Source organism: Panulirus ornatus, chromosome 58 (genome assembly GCF_036320965.1).
Source record: "Panulirus ornatus isolate Po-2019 chromosome 58, ASM3632096v1, whole genome shotgun sequence".
Lineage (NCBI taxonomy): Eukaryota > Metazoa > Arthropoda > Malacostraca > Decapoda > Palinuridae > Panulirus > Panulirus ornatus.
In genome coordinates this window covers 14,109,089-14,132,641 of record NC_092281.1, presented here as the reverse complement: position 1 = coordinate 14,132,641, position 23,553 = coordinate 14,109,089, and the positions used below count along the sequence as shown (strand labels likewise).

The following is a 23,553-nucleotide window of genomic DNA, read 5'->3' as shown; positions in this document are numbered from 1 at the left end:
ACCTTCTTCAAGGTGATTTCTACCACAAGTAAACCTTATATTCATACTCAGCTCAATCTGGAGGCAAGTCTACCTCTAAGGCTGGGTTTGGGACTACGCTACACTGTCAACCTCCAAAGCTGGGTATGAGACTCTGCTACACTCCAGCTCCTCTAATTAGTCAGGATGTTTGAGGCCATAGCCCGTAGGCTTTCGTACCCTCCAGATATGGCTTACCGTGTACACACGGCGAAAAAAGTATCTAATAACTTTTTGTGTGAAACAATATGACTCCATAGCGGAAGTATTTTGAGAAATGCCCATTGGTCTAGCCTCACATTGGTAGCCCTGTTTTCATGATACTGTAACATACTGATTGCTAGCGATATTTTCTGTGATTTATCACAATAAAATTATATTGATTTCATATTTCGATGCAAATAACTATAAAGTGGGGCCACCACATCCACGCTTACCAACCTTACCGAGAAAACACGAGTCGTATCGATCACTTCGAAATTTATTGGATTCATCCAGGAATATACTTATTTATAGTGTGTACACGTCATAGATATTTCAGTATCGTACATATCTTAAAGTTCTTCACCTGGGGGGTTAATATCTGTTCTAACATCTACAGTTACAGAGCTAGACAGTTTCGTACCCTAGTTGTTCACTATCTTCGTGGGAGTATATCAGGGACCTCCTGCCTTGAGGTGTCCATACCAGTCGCGACAAAGGCAACTACATGCGAGTCCTAAAGTTGTCAGTCAGTAGTTCCCGGTATTTCTGATTTTTGACAGCCTGTACTAAGAACCATACTTGCACATTTCTTACTGCGCCAATATCGCCTGTACTGAATATCAATCTTCACGCCCACAGTGTCTTAGGGAGTTATCATCGGGATTTGCCTTCTGTGTCTTCAGGGTTGGCAAAATCCACACTACCAATTGTCCTTGGAGAAGCAACGGTTGCTCTGCTGTGATCGGAGATCACTGGAGACAATTAAGTATACCTGATTTATTCTTCTGTTACGTGTGTCTGGTATTCCCTGGCGACGTGAGTCAATCTTTAATAACTTTCTGAGATTAAATAGTCGACCTTGCTAATGGCGTTTTCATTTGCTCGTAAGACAATTCCAAGAGTTTGGCCACGGAGCAAAGCGCAATACATTTCTTTCATGTTTTTTTTAACCCTTCCCTTCGTATCTAGATGTGTCCTCTAGTTCATCAATCCCTCCCTTTTTCAAGGAAAATAATGACATTGTCCAGAGTGATTGAGGATCATGAATACTGTCGTCGAGTCTCCCATCTGGGTGTAATTGCCAACGTATCCTGGTCTAGGCTAGATGTTGTCATTAACCTTAGCATGTCTTCTCCTTCCAAAAGATATATCCCAACAAAAAACAAACAAGAACTCATGTATTGACAATGTAAAGTTAAGGATGCTCAACGCTCTTAGGGCCTAATCTGACACTTTTAACTTTTCTCTGGTACTCGACACGTCTACGATATATGGTTGAGAGGGCAGAAGAGGGTGTTTTGAAATGGTTTGGGCACATGGAGAGAATGAGTGAGGAAAGATTGACCAAGAGGATATATGTGTCGGAGGTGGAGGGAATGAGAAGTGGGAGACCAAATTGGAGGTGGAAAGATGGAGTGAAAAAGATTTTGAGTGACCGGGGCCTGAACATGCAGGAGGGTGAAAGGCGGGCAAGGAATAGAGTGAATTGGATCGATGTGGTATGCCGGGGTAGACGAGCTGTCAATGGATTGAATCAGGGCATGTGAAGCGTCTGGGGTAAACCACGGAAAGTTGTGTGGGGCCTGGATGTGGAAAGGGAGCTGTGGTTTCGGGCATTATTACATGACAGCTAGAGACTGAGTGTGAACGAATGGGGCCTTTGTTGTCTTTTCCTAGAGCTACCTCGCACACATGAGGGGGATATTATTCCAAGCGTGGCGAGGTGGCGATGGGAATGAATAAAGGCAGTGTGAATTGTGTGCATATATATATATATGTATGTGTCTGTGTGTATATATATATATATGTGTACATTGAGATGTATGGGTATGAATATTTGCGTGTGTGGACGTGTATGTATATACATGTGTATGGGGGTGGGTTGGGCCATTTCTTTCGTTTGTTTCCTTGCGCTACCTCGCAAACGCGGAAGACAGCGACAAAGCAATATATATATATATATATATATATATATATATATATATATATATATATATATATATATATATATATATATCTTGACGCTGGGATACTGTTTACCAAGAACAAAACTTGCCTATTGGTAACCACATGTGACAAGATAGTGATAAAGAGCAAAGGTCACACACTGCAGACATGTGCGTGTGTCAGAAAACTTTCACACTAAGAACGGACGACTATAATGTTGAATATCTTTATGCTGCTAATTTCAGGGCGTCTGGCAGTCCTTCTCAGCAACTGTGTGACTATCTGCCAGAGAGGGCTAGACATTTATGCTGATTCATCCACGACTGGTTCGTCCCTACCAGACACGTGTGTCTACCATCACGAGACTGTGTAACTGAATTTCGCGTGCGTCATGATGCATAATGTATATTATGATGTCTTGAGAATCTATCAGCCAAACCCACCGACCTATGGGAGGGATGGAAATCTACTGCATAAATGAACATAACAGTTCCATCTTTTTCTCTCTTCTAACGCGGGTACACGCATGGCCACAACACTGTGCCTCAGCGACTTTAGGTACCAAACTTTTTTACCATTTGTTGAACTTCTTCAATCAAACTGAATGATCAGCTGGTGAAATATAACCTGGTTCACGCCTGAATTACATCATAAATGTTCGCCTGGATATCTTAACTATAAACTTGCAGGCAATGTTGACGGTAACCAATACAGTATATACGTACAGCTGTCTCTTTAACAACCCTCTACCTCTACTAAATTCTAGCGAGATCGTTAAATATGTATAAAGGGGAGCGTCTACCGGTAAGGGAAAATAAAATAGCTGAGCGAGGAAAAAACTGGCCGAGCGGAGAAGTGCACTCCTTGATGCTGGGGACGCAATAATTGGACCTCGTGTTTTGTAGTTGGCAACTCAACGAAGCAGCGATGCCAAGTTTGTCAGCAACTCTTTTATCACAGCCTCCTCACATCAGCCTTATGTGCTTACTGAACTTTGAACAACGTAATTCAAACTATCCGGGATCACCGCTCTGACAGTAAAACCAGACGAGCACACGAAAAATCAAAAACTAAAAAAAATTAAAGCAATTCCACGCGCCTCTTCTCCGAGGTTGGACAAGGCTCTCGTTACTGCAGCGGGGTGGAAAAGAGGCCACTCCAGCCAGACCATGGTTAAGAGGCTCACCATAATAATCTAAGCAGCCTGGCTCCCATAAAACCATGAGGGAAGAACACCGGCAAGTGACACCTGCGTGGTCTCGATGAACATACTTATGACAGTCCACCACGCCCATCCTGGTATGTCAAATATCTTACCTTTAACCACAATACGGACGGCTCCAGCTGACAAAAGGACGGGAGCAGATGAGAGAGAGAGAGAGAGAGAGAGAGAGAGAGAGGAGAGAGAGAGGGGGGGGGATTCCACCTCTGTGATCCGCAACGTAGAGCGATGAAAGCACAGGCAGGATACTGAATACAGCTGCACAAGAGGGTGAGGGTACAAGTGGGGAAGGATGAGGCAGCCCAAGTGTAAACACTACAAACTTCAGATTACAATTACCATCTGTCCTTCAAGGACTTTCCCTTCAATCACTGACATCATCACAAAACATCTTCTCCTACGGTAACTAACACACGAAGGCAGAGAGTGTGCTCTCTCACTCATATTCATCCAGTACAAGCAACCTCACATATGCAAGCAGGACACATACACACACACACACACACTCCACCAAGCTCCAACGTGTTACTTCGAACGACAAAATACGCTGGAAAGAATAAGTCAGTGACTTCAAATTTTCCACCATGGCGTAGACTCGCATCGAATTCGACGTGCACCACCGACAGTAAAGAGCATCTACACAACTTTCAATCTTCCTAATCTCACCCATGCCTCCCCATCTGGTCATCACAACAGGGGCTGACAGAGGAATATACAAAAAGGACATGCAAGATCATCATCCATACGTCTTACGCCAACTGCCAAGAGGCACGAGTCCTCCCATCTCTCCTCAACCATCTAGACATTATCTAAATCTTCGGGAATAAGCTACAGCACCATACTCGCCATCGTCACCTCCTGCCAACAGAGACACCTCGACTTCAAGCAGCAGTTTTGCACAACAACCACATCAACCTCATACAGCCTGACGCACACTATTCCAATTGTTGCGAACGTCATCAACAATGAGCAGACTGCATATCAACCTCCATCCTATCATTTGTGTAAAGAATGTGTTTACATCCCTCCCCCACCCCCACTGATACGGCTTCGCAATTTTTGTATACATTTTCTCTCATCTTCGTTCTCTGGCTGCAGCCAATTCGATAAAATGTTAAACACATTATCATTATTCCTGATATGTTTATTATTATCATTATTATTATCATTATCATTTTATTAACATTATCATACTATTAACATTTCTATATGATCAAAAAAAAAAACACACATCCAAAACGAAATAGGCTACTAGAATGTTATTAACATTTCTAAATGATCAAAAAAAAAAAATTATCTAAAACGAAATAGGCTACAAGAATGTGTGTGAAAGGGACATATGAGGAGACATCATCCCTATCCTAACGCCAGTGTCCCACATCAAAATAAATAGTAAAAAAGACAAACTGTCTTCTGGCAAATGTTAGAATAGTATTCAAGCATATGGGTTAGAAAATATTCAGCAAATTGTCCACATCCGATATTACGCCAACACATGACTATGCTTCTTAAGTTTGTTCGCCGCACTTAAAGACACGTACTTTTATTGTTTACGAGAAGTAGAATGAAATAAACCAAGCGATGGAATTGTGAATGTGCACAGTATAAAGAAGTTATGAAAATTTTATGATACAGTTTAAGGGATGGTTCCCCACGAGTGTACAACTTCCCCCACGTAGAGAGAGAGAGAGAGAGAGAGAGAGAGAGAGAGAGAGAGAGAGAGAGAGCAAACAAATTCATTTTTGAGGGCCTTCCATAATATTACATTCTCGTCTTACTTATGAAAAGGTCCATAGTCAAAGGTCTATATCTAATCTGTACTTGGGAGAAAAAAAGAAACTCCGCGTTGCCAAGAATGAAAACCCAAGCAATAACAAAGGCAAGCCGGGAGCGAGCATCTAGCGACCCCGACCGGAAGGGGACTCATAGTCTATTTTTGACATATCATAGTCACCTACATGAGACTACAAGGTACCACACCTGCGGGCACAGGCTCACTACTGTACTGTGCTTGATAGTGCAACAGCGCTAAAGCTGAAACCAAAATGAGGCTCCCCACTGACGACCATCTTTTGACTTATGTCAATGGCTGTTGAAGGTCTCCTATCAGCATATTTTTCAAAAAAATTTTCATCTTAATATTTAGAACAAGGAGTACTATTACATAAATATTTCAAGATCCTGAACAACTGCATCTAATCGAGTCTCAAGTCTCACCTTCAACTATGTAAGAGTACCATAACAAGTCCAACAAACAAGATAAAAAAAATTCTTCAGCAGACATAGAAGACACCTAGACTTCACAATCATACACAAATGAGAAAAACACGCATCCACTACTGAAGGAAGTGCTCCTGGAAATAACCAGAAGAGGATTAGAGCGGAGGTCCAAGCCTAATTTTGTAGCGTTTTGTTGCATCGACAAAAAAGGGGTGAGGTCAACAGTATGAGGGATTGCAGGCAGTATCTTTGTATGGGTTGGACGGCGGTCGTATGGCTGCACCCTCGCCTTGCACTCTACACACTCACACTTGACCAACGTGCCCTCCACCAACCTTTATAGCTCATGGCGACCCTCACCCGGCAAAAATCTTCCTATAGGCCGCAGGAAGATACTCGATGCATGACGTGATTCATGATACATAAGGGCAAACGACATACAAGGAACACCCGACCATAATAAGGAAGCAATAACGAAGCATGACACAGACTGTTAGTATGATACTACAACTTTGAGTACATGACAAGGATAGGACCAAAGCAGGTAAAAAAAATAAAGCAACATGAAAAGCAATGTCAACGTGTTAATGCATCTTGTACGCACACATTTTGCACGAAAAGTATGAGAAAGGAACCTTATGTATAATATACAACTTGTATTGGAAAAAGGTATTTGTGTCTACGGTTAAACACATCAAAACATTCGCATACATACTAGATATACACACATAGTCGACACACACATTCACACTACTACAATTATATATACACCCTACTCCAAGGCAACACTTATGAAGACCAACACGCTAATTTAACATTTATCAGTTTCTTACTGATGTTTTCAACTTGAGCGATTCTCTCATATTGTTCAGATAGACTGCCAATTAGGCCAAAGTTCATAGCATGGGTAGAACCAAACTCAAGTACGAACCAATAGTATAATTCTTCTTTGGTATACTTAATGTATACTTGAACTGAAATCAATGCATGTATGTAGTAAATAAAGCAGTAGAGTGGGAAATACACAAACATCATGGAAAAGCATCCGACCGCTATGTTGCAGAGAAGGCTTTCCACTCTTGGGAATACCCCAAGAAGAATTACACGACTGGTTTCTACATGAGCTTCGTTCTAGCCCTCCAATGAATATGGCCAGTTTATTAGCAATGTACAAGAGTAGTATAAGAGAATCGTTACACAAGTTGAGAGTATCAGGAAAAAACCGATAAATGTTAAAGAAGCAGTCATACTCAATGAAACATGTTAAAGGCGATCTCCTGCCTAGATACAATTATCTATATATATATATATATATATATATATATATATATATATATATATATATATATATATATATATATATATATAATCAATACCCTAGGTGCGGGTACTCTGGCTACTGCGTGCGTAGCCAAGAGGACACGGAATACCGTAATCTGATATCGACCACGCCTTCCGGAGGACCAGCGATAATACCATGTTGAACAGGGTAAAGTTTCAACCACTTCCATATGGAAGGACTCGGGAAATAAAATATAGAACAAATAACAGAACATGAAGCACCTTCAGTTTAGCACCCCCTCCCTCCCCTTCCTATACATATTATATATATATATATCCCTGGGGATAGGGGAGCAAGAATACTTCCCACGTATTCCCTGCGTGTCGTAGAAGGCGACTAAAAGGGGAGGGAGCGGGGGGCTGGAAATCCTCCCCTCTCGTTTTTTTTTTTAATTTTCCAAAAGAAGGAACAGAGAATTGGGCCAGGTGAGGGTAGTCCCTCAAAGGCTCAGTCCTCTGTTCTTAACGCTACCTCGCTAATGCGGGAAATGGCGAATAGTTTGAAAGAAGAAAGATATATATATATATATATATATATATAGATATCTGGGAGTGGATCTGTCAGCGGATGGAACCATGGAAGCGGAAGTGGATCATAGGGTGGGGGAGGGGGCGAAAATTTTGGGAGCCTTGAAAAATGTGTGGAAGTCGAGAACATTATCTCGGAAAGCAAAAATGGGTATGTTTGAAGGAATAGTGGTTCCAACAATGTTGTATGGTTGCGAGGCGTGGGCTATGGATAGAGTTGTGCGCAGGAGGATGGATGTGCTGGAAATGAGATGTTTGAGGACAATGTGTGGTGTGAGGTGGTTTGATCGAGTAAGTAACGTAAGGGTAAGAGAGATGTGTGGAAATAAAAAGAGCGTGGTTGAGAGAGCAGAAGAGGGTGTTTTGAAATGGTTTGGGCACATGGAGAGAATGAGTGAGGAAAGATTGACCAAGAGGATATATGTGTCGGAGGTGGAGGGAACGAGGAGAAGAGGGAGACCAAATTGGAGGTGGAAAGATGGAGTGAAAAAGATTTTGTGTGATCGGGGCCTGAACATGCAGGAGGGTGAAAGGAGGGCAAGGAATAGAGTGAATTGGAGCGATGTGGTATACAGGGGTTGACGTGCTGTCAGTGGATTGAATCAAGGCATGTGAAGCGTCTGGGGTAAACCATGGAAAGCTGTGTAGGTATGTATATTTGCGTGTGTGGACGTGTGTATGTACGTGTGTATGGGGGTTGGGCCATTTCTTTCGTCTGTTTCCTCGCGCTACCTCGCAAACGCGGGAGACAGCGACAAAGTATAAAAAAAAAAAAAAAAAAAAAAAAAATATATATATATATATATATATATATATATATATATATATATATACACACACACACACACACACACACACACACATGAGAGAGAGAGAGAGAGAGAGAGAGAGAGAGAGAGAGAGAGAGAGAGAGAGAGAGAGAGAGAGAGACCCTCATCCAAAATGATTCTAAGAAAACCATGCTGTAACTGCCACGATAAGGAAAATAGCGGACTGAGTTCTGTGAACCTTCAAAACGCTACAAAAAAAAAAAAAAAACTATGTTGACACTTTTCACATCACTTGTCCCTCCAAACTGGCATACTTTAGTATACTAACGTCGACCTGGATATACATACTGGAAGTAGAAGGACCAAGGAAAAGAGGGAACCAAGGAGGTGAAAGGATGGAATGAAAGATGCCTTGAGTGTTTGAAGATGTCGGGCCTGAATCAATCCGACAAAAAAGATTACTAATAACGTTTTATATCACCCAAGTCCATTCTTCATACCGTAGACATGTGAGGCAGAGCACCACATACACACACACACGGGAGGGCCTGGCTTCCTGCCTATAATTATTCCTTTGGAGTGATTTATGTCAAACGGGATATGATAACTGCAATAATAGGCCACAATATGAGAAATATCATCTGGGACCCCAGGTTTTTTTTAACTTAGTGCCGACTGATGTAGGGACCGTGATGGACCAGCTGGGAACACTCCTGAAACACTCGAACATATAAAGAGCGCACCCGGCAAGCAAGGTTGGGATAGTGACGTAACCCTGTGGGTTGCTGTCACCATAGCCTCGTCCATTAATGGAACCCATACTAAGCTGGCAGGACCAAGAGGAACCCTTGATATCAATGCAAGTATGTAGCACAGCAGTATCGCGCGACACATACAGACATCAAGGAGAAGCAAACGACCGCCATGTTGCTAAGAAGGCTTTCCACTCTTGCTCAATTGACGCACATACCACGCCCGTAATGTCATCACGAAGTCTTGAGGAACCCAGCCCAGTACGACACAAAGCTTCTCTTAACATAACAAAGACCATAGTAATATCAAGACAACTTGGCAATTAAGATAAATAACCCACCTCCACTGTTATCAAAACCCTCCCTCTCAGTAATTGGCAGTAGATTAGAACGGGGGAGGGGGGTAGAGAGGTCCCCTTCCTGCATTACTAACTATGACAAGAGGAAGTAGTTGAAGATCCATCGTGGAGAAGGGAGTGGCTGGCTGGCTGGTGACATTCCTAACCTAGACCCCTGCCCTCGCCCGCCGTGCCTGGCGTTTAGGTGGTGTCGTGTGTCAATGCCAATGTTGTGGGGTAGCGGGCGGTGGAGCAGGAGGAGGCACAAGGAGTGCCCAGTGTGGCACCTACACCACTGCCCATACTAGGACACGCTCAAACTCAACCAATAGGTTCAACACCACAACTGTAGGTATGACACAATGAATCATACCAATAATGTAATCCACATACTGAATATATGAAGTAGTGTCGCCAGGCACAGACGGGCTGGAGGAGGGAAGGCAGACACACTATTACAGCTCCAGGAATAACATTCCGCCTCCCTAATCCCTTCATGACACCACAGCCACAACCTTCTAGCCATACCTTCACCATCCTCTACGGCCACCATAACTCTCCTGCCACCTCTAGCCCCACCATACAACTTTAAAACCACCCTCCTCATTTACTACAACTGTCTGCACCACCCTCCCTAACCACCATAAACCTTTATATCACCATCTAAGTCAAACACATGCTTCTAAACCACTCTCCTTACACATCAACTATTTCAATCGTATATCCCCCTACACTACCTGTAAACCCAAACTTTCTACACCACGCTACCACAACACCATAACCTTCTGCACCATCCTATGTACAGCAAACACTTAAAATTACCCTATCTGTACACCATATTCTTTTCACCATTACACTGACCTACCTGTGCACCGTGTCCTTTACACCATCCTAACTGCAACACTCTAGGTACATTACAACCCGTACACTATAACCTATTTACCTACTTACACTATAACACTGTACACACCACATCTATACACCATGACCCTGTAAAACACCATGCTTGCACATCACCCTCCCCTTACACCATACTACCCTACAGCACCCTAACTGTAGACAATAACCCAATAAACCATTCTACCAGTCCACTAAAATTCTACACCACCCTGACGGAGCACCATAACCTACTGAACCATCCTTACTTCAAAAATCTTCCACAGCCCATATCAATGTGGTAAAGAAACTAAAGTCAACGGCTGTAATGTTTGAGGCTATACTCCCTATATAGCAGACGGGAGGTATATAATCATCACTACCTGGAAAATCCTACGCATGTTCCCAACTTACATTCGCATATAACATCCGACTGGCACGCCAAACATGGAAGACTGTGAAATACTACCTCTGAAATCCAAAGGTACCGTGTACACAAAAACGGAGAACATCAAGTTTATTCACCACAAACGACTCTCCCAGTCCATCCTAACTGTACACGATACACACTCTGAATATGTCACCCTCCACGTGCAATATATACGTTACACCATCCTCCACGTCCATCGATGACACCAAACCACCCTCTTTGTTCACAACAAACACACTATCCTATTTTCCGACTTCACATCCATACATGTATCCTGTAATCACATCAGCTTCCCTGACCACTAATGCTACTAAACTACCCTACCTGAATAATTGACTACTATACCGCACCCATAACAACAGTCTTTGTGTCTACCATATTTAACATCCCTGTCCCACTAGTAGCAAGCAACAGCAGCATATCACGGCTGTCGATGAGCACCTTCAGCCCATGAGTGCCGGCCTTGCTTAATGAACTAGTCCAGATAGGTGAGGGGAGAGGGGTGAGGGACCAGGGGAGGTAGGAGGGAGAGAGCCGAGCTTCATACCAATGCAGATGGCGGGCAACAGATTAAGTATGTGCACTTATCACCAGAGGCATGACCCTGTCAAACATTTAAGTACTCAAGACTTTACTGTAAAACTGTAGACGGATATTTTCAAAAACAAAACAAACATTATCAATCAATAATTGGCTGTGGCAACGCTTACCTAAGCAGAAAAAAAAGCTAACCTCGTCTAATGCCACAAATCAACAAGGTCCGTTCTGTCAAACGCAACACTGGTTATATAAGAGAACAATGGGCACTCGTGACTACTTTTATAGATCAACTTGAAGCACTGTAACAAGGTTTATATAAGTTAATACTGAACCGTGCACTCCAATTATTACCCTGAACAAAACTTTGAGGTTTATCAAACCTTGCGGCAACTAGACAAGAATGGATGGAATAATACCATACGATGTGAAGGCCTTGGTCTAAGGGAATATTTAGACAGTAGTTATTACACCTCTCCAGTGCAATTTAAAACCTGAAGTTTTCAAAATTACATAACAATCACCCACCAAAATTTAAAATAATTTTTTAAGAATATACATTATCACTTCTAACTGACTTTAAAGGTATCTAATAAGAAACCACAGGATTAGAACAGCTGTAAAATGTACATCCAAACAACACCATCGGGACCACTTACTATTTCCATCTTGCCTTCCCAGATGGCGACCTACTTCTCTAAACCTCAATACAACCAGGACCTTAGACCCCTTACTTCAACTCCAATGGTTTCTATTCACTGCTGCATCCACTCCCTGGTATATATAAACACTTCACTTCTTCCAAGTTCTGTTCATTCAAATTCAAATTCCAACTCACCTCTCTCCCTCCATGGCAAAACCTGATGATCTTACTTTCATTAATATTTGCTTCAAACTTTCTCCCTTCAAACATTCCCAAACTATGTACCAGCTTTTGCAGCTTCTCAGTCAAATCTACCATGTGTGCCATGTCATAAGCAAACAGTAACTGACTACCCTCCCAGAGTCCCAGGACCTCCTTTTCCATTACTCTAAGACCCTCACATTTACCTCTCTCTCACCTCCACATCCATAGAGATTAAAGTAACACGGTGGCATCATCACACACAACTGCTGAAGACACAACTTCAACTGGAACCACTTGACCTCCTCTCCACCTGCTCACACACATGCCTTTGCTTTTAGTAGTCTTCCTCTCACACAATATATTCATAACACCTTCCACAGAACATTACTAATCATGCACTTTCTCCAGAACTGTAAATCTTTGTTTCTTAGTTTTGTGTTATGTCCTCTGGTTAATCTATCCCTACATTTTTGGAAGAACTGTTCAGTGTCATCAGTGTTTCAAAACTTAAACATGTGATCTGGTAACCCCTAACTCTTCTAATCTCAGGAAATTCAAAGCCTTTAACCTTTCTCTGTAACTCAATTCTCTTAATTCTGGTAAAATCTTTGTCAGTCCTGTCTGAACCTTTTCTATCACTTCCTTGTGCTTCTTTGGGTGCAATGACCAACCTTTTAAAGCATATTCTAGCTTTGGCCTTATGTAGGATAAAAAAAGCTTCCTAAATATTTTCTTATCCATTTAACTGAATGCTATATATACATGGCAATGTGATAAACAAATGCCATAAATTCATTCGAAAAATAAACAACTACTTAAATAGTTGTATGAATATATGGATTATCTAAATGTTTATCACAAAACATTCAGTAAGAATGCTAAGCTATAAAAGGTGCTAAATAAAAAACTAAGTGCTAAACATATCTTCCTCCAACTATGTTTCTGGAGACTTAAACCTGTCATGCTAATGACCAACTCAACAATACAGTGAAAAGTTTGACTACTTACAGGGAAAGGATGTGAATTGGGTCGACACTGCAGTATGGCTCGTGCCGTCATCTTGGATTCAGTAATAGGGGGGCCGCCCACAGTGGGGGGGACCAACGTACGAACACCAACAATGTTCACCATCAAACCTAAGCCACAGGCCCAATGATGACTTGTCTCTGGGGCCTAGTAAAACAAACTAGGCCTTTTTTCCTCTACTACATTGGCAAGTTAGCTGATGCACAAGTAAACACACGGTCATATTTAGCAAGACTATTTCACTTTGTTTTTTTTTACCACAGATCCAGATTTCAAGTCACATAAACTGTACTATAAAATTAGTTAAGTCTGTCTTTGTCACTGAAATATCACTATGAATCACTTGTATCAAAAGAGTAACACAAAGTTTCACATCCTTAGAATTTCTTCAAAAAACAGTTATGATGCCCACCACAGTCACTTATAAATACACAATTTTCAATTAAAAGCCCATCAGACAGCACCAGGCCCTGCACATTACACAACAGCACCTATCACTGTTTGCAGCTCCTGTGGCTTGCACCCTCTATGTAAATGTCTGGAATAAGAGAGGAAAAGCACTGTTTAGAACATTACCATACAAATTCTTCAGTGTCAAAATCATATCTTCAAAATAGCAATTCATTACCCTTAAGAAAAAATGCAGGTAGCACAACCTATAATAATGCAAATGAAAAAACAAACACTATGAAATACTGACCCAGCAAAAGAAAACACATTTGCATATTAAGAAAAATATGTACAGTTAGTTCAACAAATTCATACATATAACAATTTCACTCAAGTTATTGCATATCATAACTATTATAATTAGCAACAGTTAAACTGCAATTCTCATGTAACACAAATATATAGAGAAGATATGTACACAATGTACACAATTTGCAAAAGAACACAATAACATTCAGTAATGTTTCAATTATACATTCTTTGTGAATATTTTGGAAAAAAAATTACATACAAATCTTTATGGAGAGTTCTGCTTGCTGGACATATACTACCAGAACTGTACATACATCACTGAAAATGAGATATGCAGAAACTGACTACACCTTATGAGACTTGGGTCTCCACCCACTCCACAAACGGTATTTAACAACCAGAGATATTATCCAACCTTAATAGCACAACTAACAATTCTTATAAATACAGGTCACAGTACAGGACATTCATAAAACAATAGTGAATGGAAGTGGAAAACAAACACCTTTTCTTTTTATTATGTAGAGTAGAAAATCTAAATGCAATAATGGTCCCTCTGCAAAGAAATTTTGAAAGCTGAGAGAAATGGTTGTAAGATTCTGTGAATTACTTTCATAAAGTCAGAAAAAAAATTCAGGTCTGTGAATCAAAGGCTTTTGGCTTCATGAAAGATAGTAATAATCAAATCCCACACTGAATTCCTACCACAAATTTCATCTCCACCAGACCAATGCCTCATAGACGAAATCTAGTAAAGCAGGATGGCAACATAGCAACTGCAATAAATGTTATGCCAACAATGTTTTTAGACAAAGAAGCTGACGACAGTATGAACACTCATGATAAAACTGGCCCTAGAGGGAACTGTAATTCAGAAATAGTATGACTTATAGGTATATTCAAACATCTAAAATGAGGTAATAATCATCCACACTTTTAACAGTTACTTTTGTAATTCCTGAGGTGCTTGCTCTTGTTCCACCCTTATAATGGCATCTAACCTAAAGCACTTCTAATATATGATTGCTAATCTCAACCTCAATGTTACACTCATTACAAGCAGACATGGAAAATTTTTGAAAAAGTAATAAAATAATGTTTTCTAAATTTTCTACCAGTTCTTATTTACATACAATTCTTAAAATAACATTTAAAAATGAGAATATCCCACAGGAAAGATCAGTATCTATAATCCAAAATCCAAACCAATCGGTTCCAAGGATTTGGGCACTAGATCTACCTGCATAAAATAAAATGGTTGCAATATCAAACAAATAATTGGTCAAAGAATGTTACAGTGCTTTGTCATGATGAAATGTCAGCAAAAAACACAAAATTTTATTAACTATTATAATGATATTACATGCAATAAACACAATTCTAATTTTTATACATATGTAGTAAACATCACCTCTGGATGCATCATAACCAAAATTTTCAATTAACACTAATGGCATAAAACTAGTGACCAGTACTCCTGGAGTTGAAAGTGGGGCATCCTTGAATAAAGACAAAAATATAAACTTTATTACCAGCAGCTAAAACACCAGAAAAAAACAACTAAACAAACAGATTTCATTATACATCCTTTATAAGAACATGATTACGAGGGTAAATATTTGTATGTTAATATTTGAAAGTGAAGGGCATTATATGACAGCAGTAATTGGGTATGCAAGATGTTACTCTTTTTATGATCACAGGCTAATCAACAGAGATCTATAGTTCAAAATCTTATTAGACTTTAACTATTTACAATACATATGCTTGATGATTGCAAAATTTCCTTGCAGCCATACGGTGTGCAGGTAGTAATCTTAACAAATGGGACAATTATGTTCATTTCCTCTAAAAATGGAGCATTTTTGCATCCCCTGGAGTTCATGGGAGACTGAAGGACATACAACTCAAAAGGACTGCTCTACAGATATTAGGATGTCTGTTCACTTCACATAAACTATATCCAATTCCTTGGTGTTAGTGATACTGTCCTTTTGATCAGTGAAGTACTGTAACCATTATTCTAACAGATGACAGAGCCTTATAGGGAAAAATCCTCACGTGGCTCCTTGCTCTGTTCTTTCCATTGGAAAGTAATGTAGGATGGGAATTTTTCCAGCCATCCGCTCTTGCCCCTCTTAGTCACCTTCTACAACACGAAGGGAATACGTGGGCAGTATTCTAACTCCCCTATCCTCTACATGCCTGCATATAAATTCTCTCCAATGTACCTATTAGGTATCCTTTCTTGTATCAGTAATAAGTGATACAGAGCTTCACTAAGATTTTGTAGCAGAATAACTGACTCCACTTCTCAAAACAGGTATTGCAATACCAACAACAAAAATTTGTCTATATTTCATCAGGTAAAGTGTTAATATAAATTTTCTTTTCATAATGAACAAACATTAACAACATCCAATTGTTACCTACAATTGGCATATCTGGTTAAAGTTGTTTAAAGCTGCAGCCTGCAGGCCTACATAGCCCCAAGAGACTAACTGGTCTGCTATACTTTGTAGGTACTTGTCCTGTGCGCTCTTAAAATTTCTGTACCATGCATCCCATGGTGTTTCGGATGATTGTAAAGAGAGCTTTTAAGAGCTTTGGACCCCAGATGTTTACAGTATTTGCTCTTTTAGTTCATATTGCACCTTTGAATTTCAAAGGTAATATTTTACAGTTTTCCATGCCTGTCATGCCAGTAGGATGTTATATCCAAGTCTGAGTTTGAAACCATACCATCTCAGATCCTCCAAGTAAAGATGATGATATACCTCACACTTGCATTCCACGGAGTGAAGCCTCTGAGATTTCACCTATCCCCAGTAATTACGTCCCTTTACTACGTTAATGGAGGATATGAAAGATCTCTGAACCCCTAATTCTGCAATTCTGCCAGCCTTATAGTGACTTTAAAAGACAGCAATATTCAATTCATGAAAGAATTAGCATCTCGAATAATATTATCGCTGGCTTAATTTCTTTGGTCTCTAAAATCAACAAGATCCAGTTCAACATCCTTCTTGAGAAGACATCTGTTGTTGCTGTGATTGCTGAAGGTTACATTGTTAGATACTATTACTCCAAGGTTTTTCATATCTTTCAACTGGTTTATGACAGCCGCAAAATCAGATCAGTTCGTTACTTGCACAGGGGGTTACCTGTGGTGTAAAAATGATCTTTATCATTATCATGAATTGTTCTCGAGTTGTCAGGCTAATAAGATTGTGCTCACATACAGTGAGACACAGGTGTAAATTTCCTATCTACAATTTTCTTGTGAAAGGGCAGAAAAACAAGCACTCAGAGTAGACATATACACCTGCTGCAAAATCCAATTAGAAGCAAAACTTGGAAAAGATACAATAAAGATAAATCACTGTATCAATACTACACCAAGAAAAAGTATTACTTAGGAGATAGCAAAGATTAGCCACAAGAGAAATAAAAGATAATGTAACAGAGAAGCAAGTAAACTACTAAAAGTAAAGAATGCAATATCCTTGCCCTATAAAATCATGACTCATTAAATGAAATCATTACAGACAGTAGTAGCAGTGTTACTCAGAAAACCTTCAAAAGGTTTGGCCAAACTATAGGCCTCTTGTTAAATTCTAAAGTAATACCTCCTAAAAGTTAACCAAATGCAACGTTCACAAAATCTGTTTCAAACCAGTCATGACAATTACATATGAAAAAAATTTAGACAAAGTGATCACATTCATTACTGACAATATTGCTAAATAGATTCACACCATAAAGAGAAGTTGCCTCAAGCAATACAAAAGATAATGGCCTTCATCACACAAGCATATCTTTTTCTCTTGATTACAGGCTGTTCATTCATTTTCATATCTGATAGTATTTCACTAATTCATTTTTTTTTTTTTTTTTGCTTTGTCGCTGTCTCCCGCGTTTGCGAGGTAGCGCAAGGAAACAGACGAAAGAAATGGCCCAACCCACCCCCTAATTCATATCATACAAAATTCCATTTGCTTATGCTCAAATCTGACAAATGAATAATTCAAGATTACACTGAAGAGATTCAAATCCTACGCTATAAAACATATACAGATTTTCATTTTATAAATGTATGTATTCCAATTACTTCTTCACCTGAGTTGTGTAAAGTATCACATTTTGAGGCTGATATTGTAATGAATGCTTTACAGCAGCAGTAGAAATGACTTCATCAATCATATTACCCATAAAGATGATATGGTAGGAAAAAAAAAGTCCCTAAACAAAATTCTGAAAAACCTGATGTAACAAGTTATATAAGAAACCAAGACTGACAACAACCTATATACCATGCTGTATGGGTGCACTCTCTAAGGTAATCATAAAACTTTTATTAAATAATGAAATGTCTGGAAACCAGAACTAACAGACCTAATCTAAATTTTACTCTGCCATTACCGACAAAATTTTAATCACAATCACTGTGGTACTTTTGCAACTATATTACAATGTTTGTAATCTAATCCTAAGGTAGATTTTATTTTCCAAATGAATGTTTGATGAGAAAGGAACAAGTTAAAGTTAATTTGTTATAAGACTGACATCACAAGCAGATTTTTTTTGATGAGAGGAACAAGTTAAAATCAATATGTTGTAAGACTGACACCACATGCAATGCAGTCACATATTTTTATGTAACTTGAAAGTAAATGAGAAAAACCCATACAAAGATATGACACTTGTAAAAGCTTCAAAAGTATATTCACACTGGGCTCCCTGGAGAAATGTAATTCATGACCTCTGAATTATCAAAGTCGCACCCTACCATAAAGCTACTAGGATATATGATGGATAGTTTTTAGATTATGTGCTGAAAGAACACAAGGCAGTTTTGAAAAGTCTTAAGTACACCTTACAACTGTCTTGAAGGTTCACTGAATTCCAAAACTTGACCTAAGACCAATCTGCATCAATGGTCTTCTAATGTTAAGCTACTTAGGTTCTAGTGTACAGGCCTCCACAATCAGGATAGTAAGACATACTTTTCAGGCACTGGAGTGTATTTGTATTTGTTCAGTAAGTTTTAATAATTTCCAGAGAGTGGTCCACTCTATGTACATATACATATCTCTGATGCCCAATCCCTCTAGTGCCACTTCTTAGCCTTTAGAGCATCATCCTTACTAGGCCAGTGACAGAATTGCAACTCTAGTGCACTGTTTCTGGAGAATACTATGATTACTTCTACCTAATAGATCTACCTATTGCTTTTGCCTAATGATCTAACCAACTACTTCATCTAATGTTCCTACATACTATTTCTATCTACTGCACCTACCATTTAGCCAAATTGCAGGGCAAACACACAGCACTCACTGCAGAAATCTAGAGTTACGAAGACTGAGTTGTGTGAGTTAAGCATCATGAAGAGTTGTTTGTGGCAAGGAGTGAATGTATGTTTTTGGGCAGAATGTCAGCAGTCCATGTGTATGCGAGACAGAAAGAAAAGACAACTACCTGGGTCAGAAGAGTACAACCTGACAACCAATGAAGTGCTGGCTCACTATGCAACAATCACTGACCCTACAATACCCAGACAGGTAATACCGGTAATACACCTCCCTTAATGATACTTAGTAATTTCCTGGTACAGGCTCCATGTTATTCCTTTTCACCAGACTCCAAAGTATCACAAGGAAGGATTCTGTTCACATGTCTTCTAATTCTAAAATCCTCATGCAAAAATTGCTGATCCTCTTGATACTTGTAAAATCTACTCTTAAAAAAGTATTGATGTTTGGTGCTCTACCTTGGCTGACAAAGGACCTGGGGAAGGGAGGGCATATGGCCTTCCAGGGGCCTGAGGCCCCCTATAACAAGACAAACAGAAATAAATGATAATATAATATCCTGTATCACACCACTTATCATTCCCAGGCATTTAATTTCCAGCACGATCACCCTTTCCCCTTTCTTTTGCATTCAAAGTCCAAGACATATTCATACAACAATGTTGGGGACAAAAGACAATCAGACATACCCACCTTTGCCATAAGAGGCACTTAACTCTCCAACCTTTGGCTCCTTATGATAACAAGGACCTTAGCCCCATACTTCCACCTTGAAGCTCCCTTCAGCCATCAAGGGTCCATTTACAGTCATCCAATAGCAGAAGCCCAAAGCACGTGATTTCCTTCTGGTCCTTATTCAAACTTTACACCATGACCATCCCGTTTCACCTCCCTACTATACCGTATTAACTTATACTTTGTTATCATTCCCTCTCACCTTTTTCCTTTCAAACACACTCCCAAACTGCCACAAGCTTCCAAATTTTCTGTTTGAAGTCTGCCACCTCCAAACATCAATTGATTCACCTCCCATGCCACTCTCCATCCCACCATACTGCAGATCTGTCCCTCAAAGACCCTTGCTTTTTACCTCCTCTCAGCTCCATCCATATACAGATTAAATAATAATGGTTTCAGTGTATGCACATGATGGCTTGCAAGTATAAGAGAGTAAACAAAGCCATTCTTCACCTGTTCCTGGCACTACCTGAATAACACAGAAATCAGTGAACAAGAAAAAATAACGACACCAATAATAATAACAATAATGCCTTTTTTTTGTACCTGTCTACCTCTGCTTTAGCAAGGTAGCATAATGCGAGCCACTGCTTTCATGAACTGTCTGCATATAACATTGTCATCAAGGCCTGCACCTGCCATGCAAGGATAGACCATTATGATACCTCCTCCTTCCCTTAAACAGCAGTGTGGAACTCTTTTCCTTGTTTCATCTTTCCTTCTTCCCAAAACCTTTACAAGACAGAACTGCAAACAGATATAGAGCTCTATATATTTCTTTTTAATCAATCTTCCTTTCACCCATGATGGCCATAACTGAGGGTGTTTCATCCGAGTCATATTGGGAAAAGAAATTTTTTCATAAATCATATATCAAGTTGTCACATATACACTACGAAAAACAGAGACTACCCTTCTAAAGCTCCACAGACTACTCCACTGTTAAACCTCACCTACTTCATATGCCTTGGTTTCATCAGCCCTGAGACTGTACATTGCCCTACATGTGTTAGAAGGTATCACAAGTCCCAAAAGTGTTGAATGGATGCAATATTTGGGCTCTGAACGCACAAAAAAAGGTGAATAGACTGGAACTGAATTGCATGAGGGTAATATTTGGAAGGGTGATAAGCATACAAAATGGTGTCAGAAGCAGGCATACTAGTGAGCCCAGTCTGACTGACAGAAAAGTGAGCATAAGGAGAAAATGAATGAAGAAACTGACATAATGACAGGTGGAAGGACAGGGGAAAGATGTAGTGTTGGAGGTTTAGAGGAAACAAAGATGGGAGTCTTGTAATAACCATAATAAACTCTTACATATTAAAGGTACAAAATGGGGCTTCCAAATCATTCATGCACAAAGATCACACATTTTCAGGAGAAAACATTAAAAACTTAATATCATACAACTGATAAGTAATTTTCAATGCCCAACCCTCTCATGCTATTATGACAGCATTGTCTAAATTATCCTGCACACAAATGAAAATGTAGCAAAGATGAAGACTACACTTGGTACTATCACCAAAACCTATAACATAAAATCCTAGAAATACTATGAAGAAAAATTTGTAAGTCTCACAAGAAACACAATATCTGCCCTTAATCCTACATAAAATCAGGGGTTAATGTGTACATTACTGAAATCTCCAAAATTTCTTACGGAATGCAGAGACTTATCATGGAGAATATATAAAGACTGAAGGAGTTGGATTCGGAACATCTCTTCAAATTTATGATGATAAAGTCAAACGTAGCAAGAGCTTCGAGGATAATGTGATGCTAATTTATATAAACACATGTGAAACATGCAAAAATTATCTGAACCTATGAAAACCTAAACAAAATTCTCCTAGCAGCCAAAACTAACCTTATTTTCAGTGTTATCTGAAAGAATATGCCAGATGGTCTATTGCTTATGACCAGTTGCTGGACATATATTTCATTCACAAGCAGTAAATGGATATAAAAGTAAAGCATCTGGTTGCGAACATGTTTAGAAAATATTCTTAACAACATGGCAGAAGGATGCAGGCAACAAAGTTGTTGATGCACTTCAACTACAACAATGAATTAAATCAGAGTAAACCTTATCTGCTAAGGTAAGCTAGGTGAGGTTTCCATACGTATTATTAATTTTTACAGTATTTCTTCAAGTTTTACAATGATTAAAGCAGCATTCTCCAGTTCATACACCTCATCATTATATCAACTAATTTACTATCATGGGATAAGAAAAGAAACTAATCCAAATCATATTCCACAGTCTTGTTCTATTCTTCACAACAATCCATGAGAAATTCTTTTACATTCCACATATAATAACATCATAGCACTATGCTTTAACCAAGTTACGTACCAGAGGAATGTACCAATTAGGAAAGGAAAGTGCTGACAATAGATTACAGATCTGCCATTTGTTTATGAGGTAATCACAATACCAAGATACTGGATGAACAGGGCAATTATAGTATTCTACCATACACATAAGTGATGATGACGTGCATGTGCCATTCTTACCAACTTCCACTTTCTCACCTGAAGATGGCTGTTAGAGATAAATAGACTGAAGTAAAATTTTCAGTGCATGTGGTTTCTGATCTTCTAAAGATTTAAGGAAAATAAAAACCACCCAGCTGTTTCCAGGGGGGCCCTCAGAGCACGAGATATAAAACTAAAATAAAATTTTCACTGTGCGTTTGATTTTCTGAAGATTTAAAGAAAATACAAACCACCCTACTTCTTCCACAGGGGCCCACAGATCACTACTCTGCTTGAGACTGGAGCTGTCCATGCCAGAGCAGTGTCCCTGTTCTCAGTTAAACACCATGGAGGTTAGGTTCGGTTTTACGGTGGTTGTTTAGGTATAATGTAAGGCTAGAATTGTTAGATCAAGTTTTAGGATTTGACTGTAGAATGGTTAGGTTCAACTAAATTTACACTTTCTTACTAGTGTTTTTACACTAAGTGGCTTGTGAGCCATACAGCAACTGGTAGACCATGGGATAGTATCATCACATCCACTTAAAAGAATATTGTCTTAAATATAATAATTATACTTATTACAAAACAACATCCATACCTAACAAGCTTCAACAGATGTAATCTAAATGCACCATACATAATCAAACAATAGCACATAATTTAAACATGAGAGAAAAAGACAAAAAACAAACTCCCTAACTCAAGGCAGTATAATTCGACCTTTAAACAAAATATCTATTCATGATAAAAATGCCAACGATAGTGAAGTCAGTCAGAGCCTTTGTAATATCCACTAGATGTAGTGTACATTTCAAGACATATATTATAAATTTCTAGCCACTTCTAGTTATAACTTCCAAAACATCAGACTAACTCACTATAACTGAACCAACACTTAACCTTTAAGTTAACCTGGCCACTGAAATTTTAACCATAGCCGTTATCAAAAATGGGAGGAGCAATCATGCACACATTCACTCAAATTTTAAATCGCTAAATAAAATACATCCACCCATAGCCTGTGAGTGGAACAGGCGCCGCAAATCAGGTTTTGCTGAAGACAAATATTTACTACTTTCGTAAGACCTGTCTGACGGGGATCACTCCAGGTACCAAGACCCGCCTATTTGTCTCTCTACGTCTCCCTTTTCTTATCTTTCGCCGTTAGAGATCTTGCAAAAAGACACAGCGTCACTCACATCAATACCTGATTCTGATACATGAATCGGTATCTGTCAGCATCCTACTTCTGTCT

The 23,553-nt window shown here is 39.4% G+C and overlaps 1 protein-coding gene across 1 annotated transcript in view; it reads right to left on the bottom strand.

The window, feature by feature from the left end:
• Positions 1-23,553, bottom strand: part of Slmap (Sarcolemma associated protein) — a 169,605-nt gene that overhangs the window by 145,767 nt on the left and 285 nt on the right. The window contains exon 2 of the mRNA XM_071695361.1: positions 13,039-13,594. Within this exon, the coding sequence (XP_071551462.1) occupies positions 13,039-13,161 (123 nt within the window). The 5' untranslated portion in view covers positions 13,162-13,594. The remainder of the gene's footprint in view (positions 1-13,038; positions 13,595-23,553) is intronic.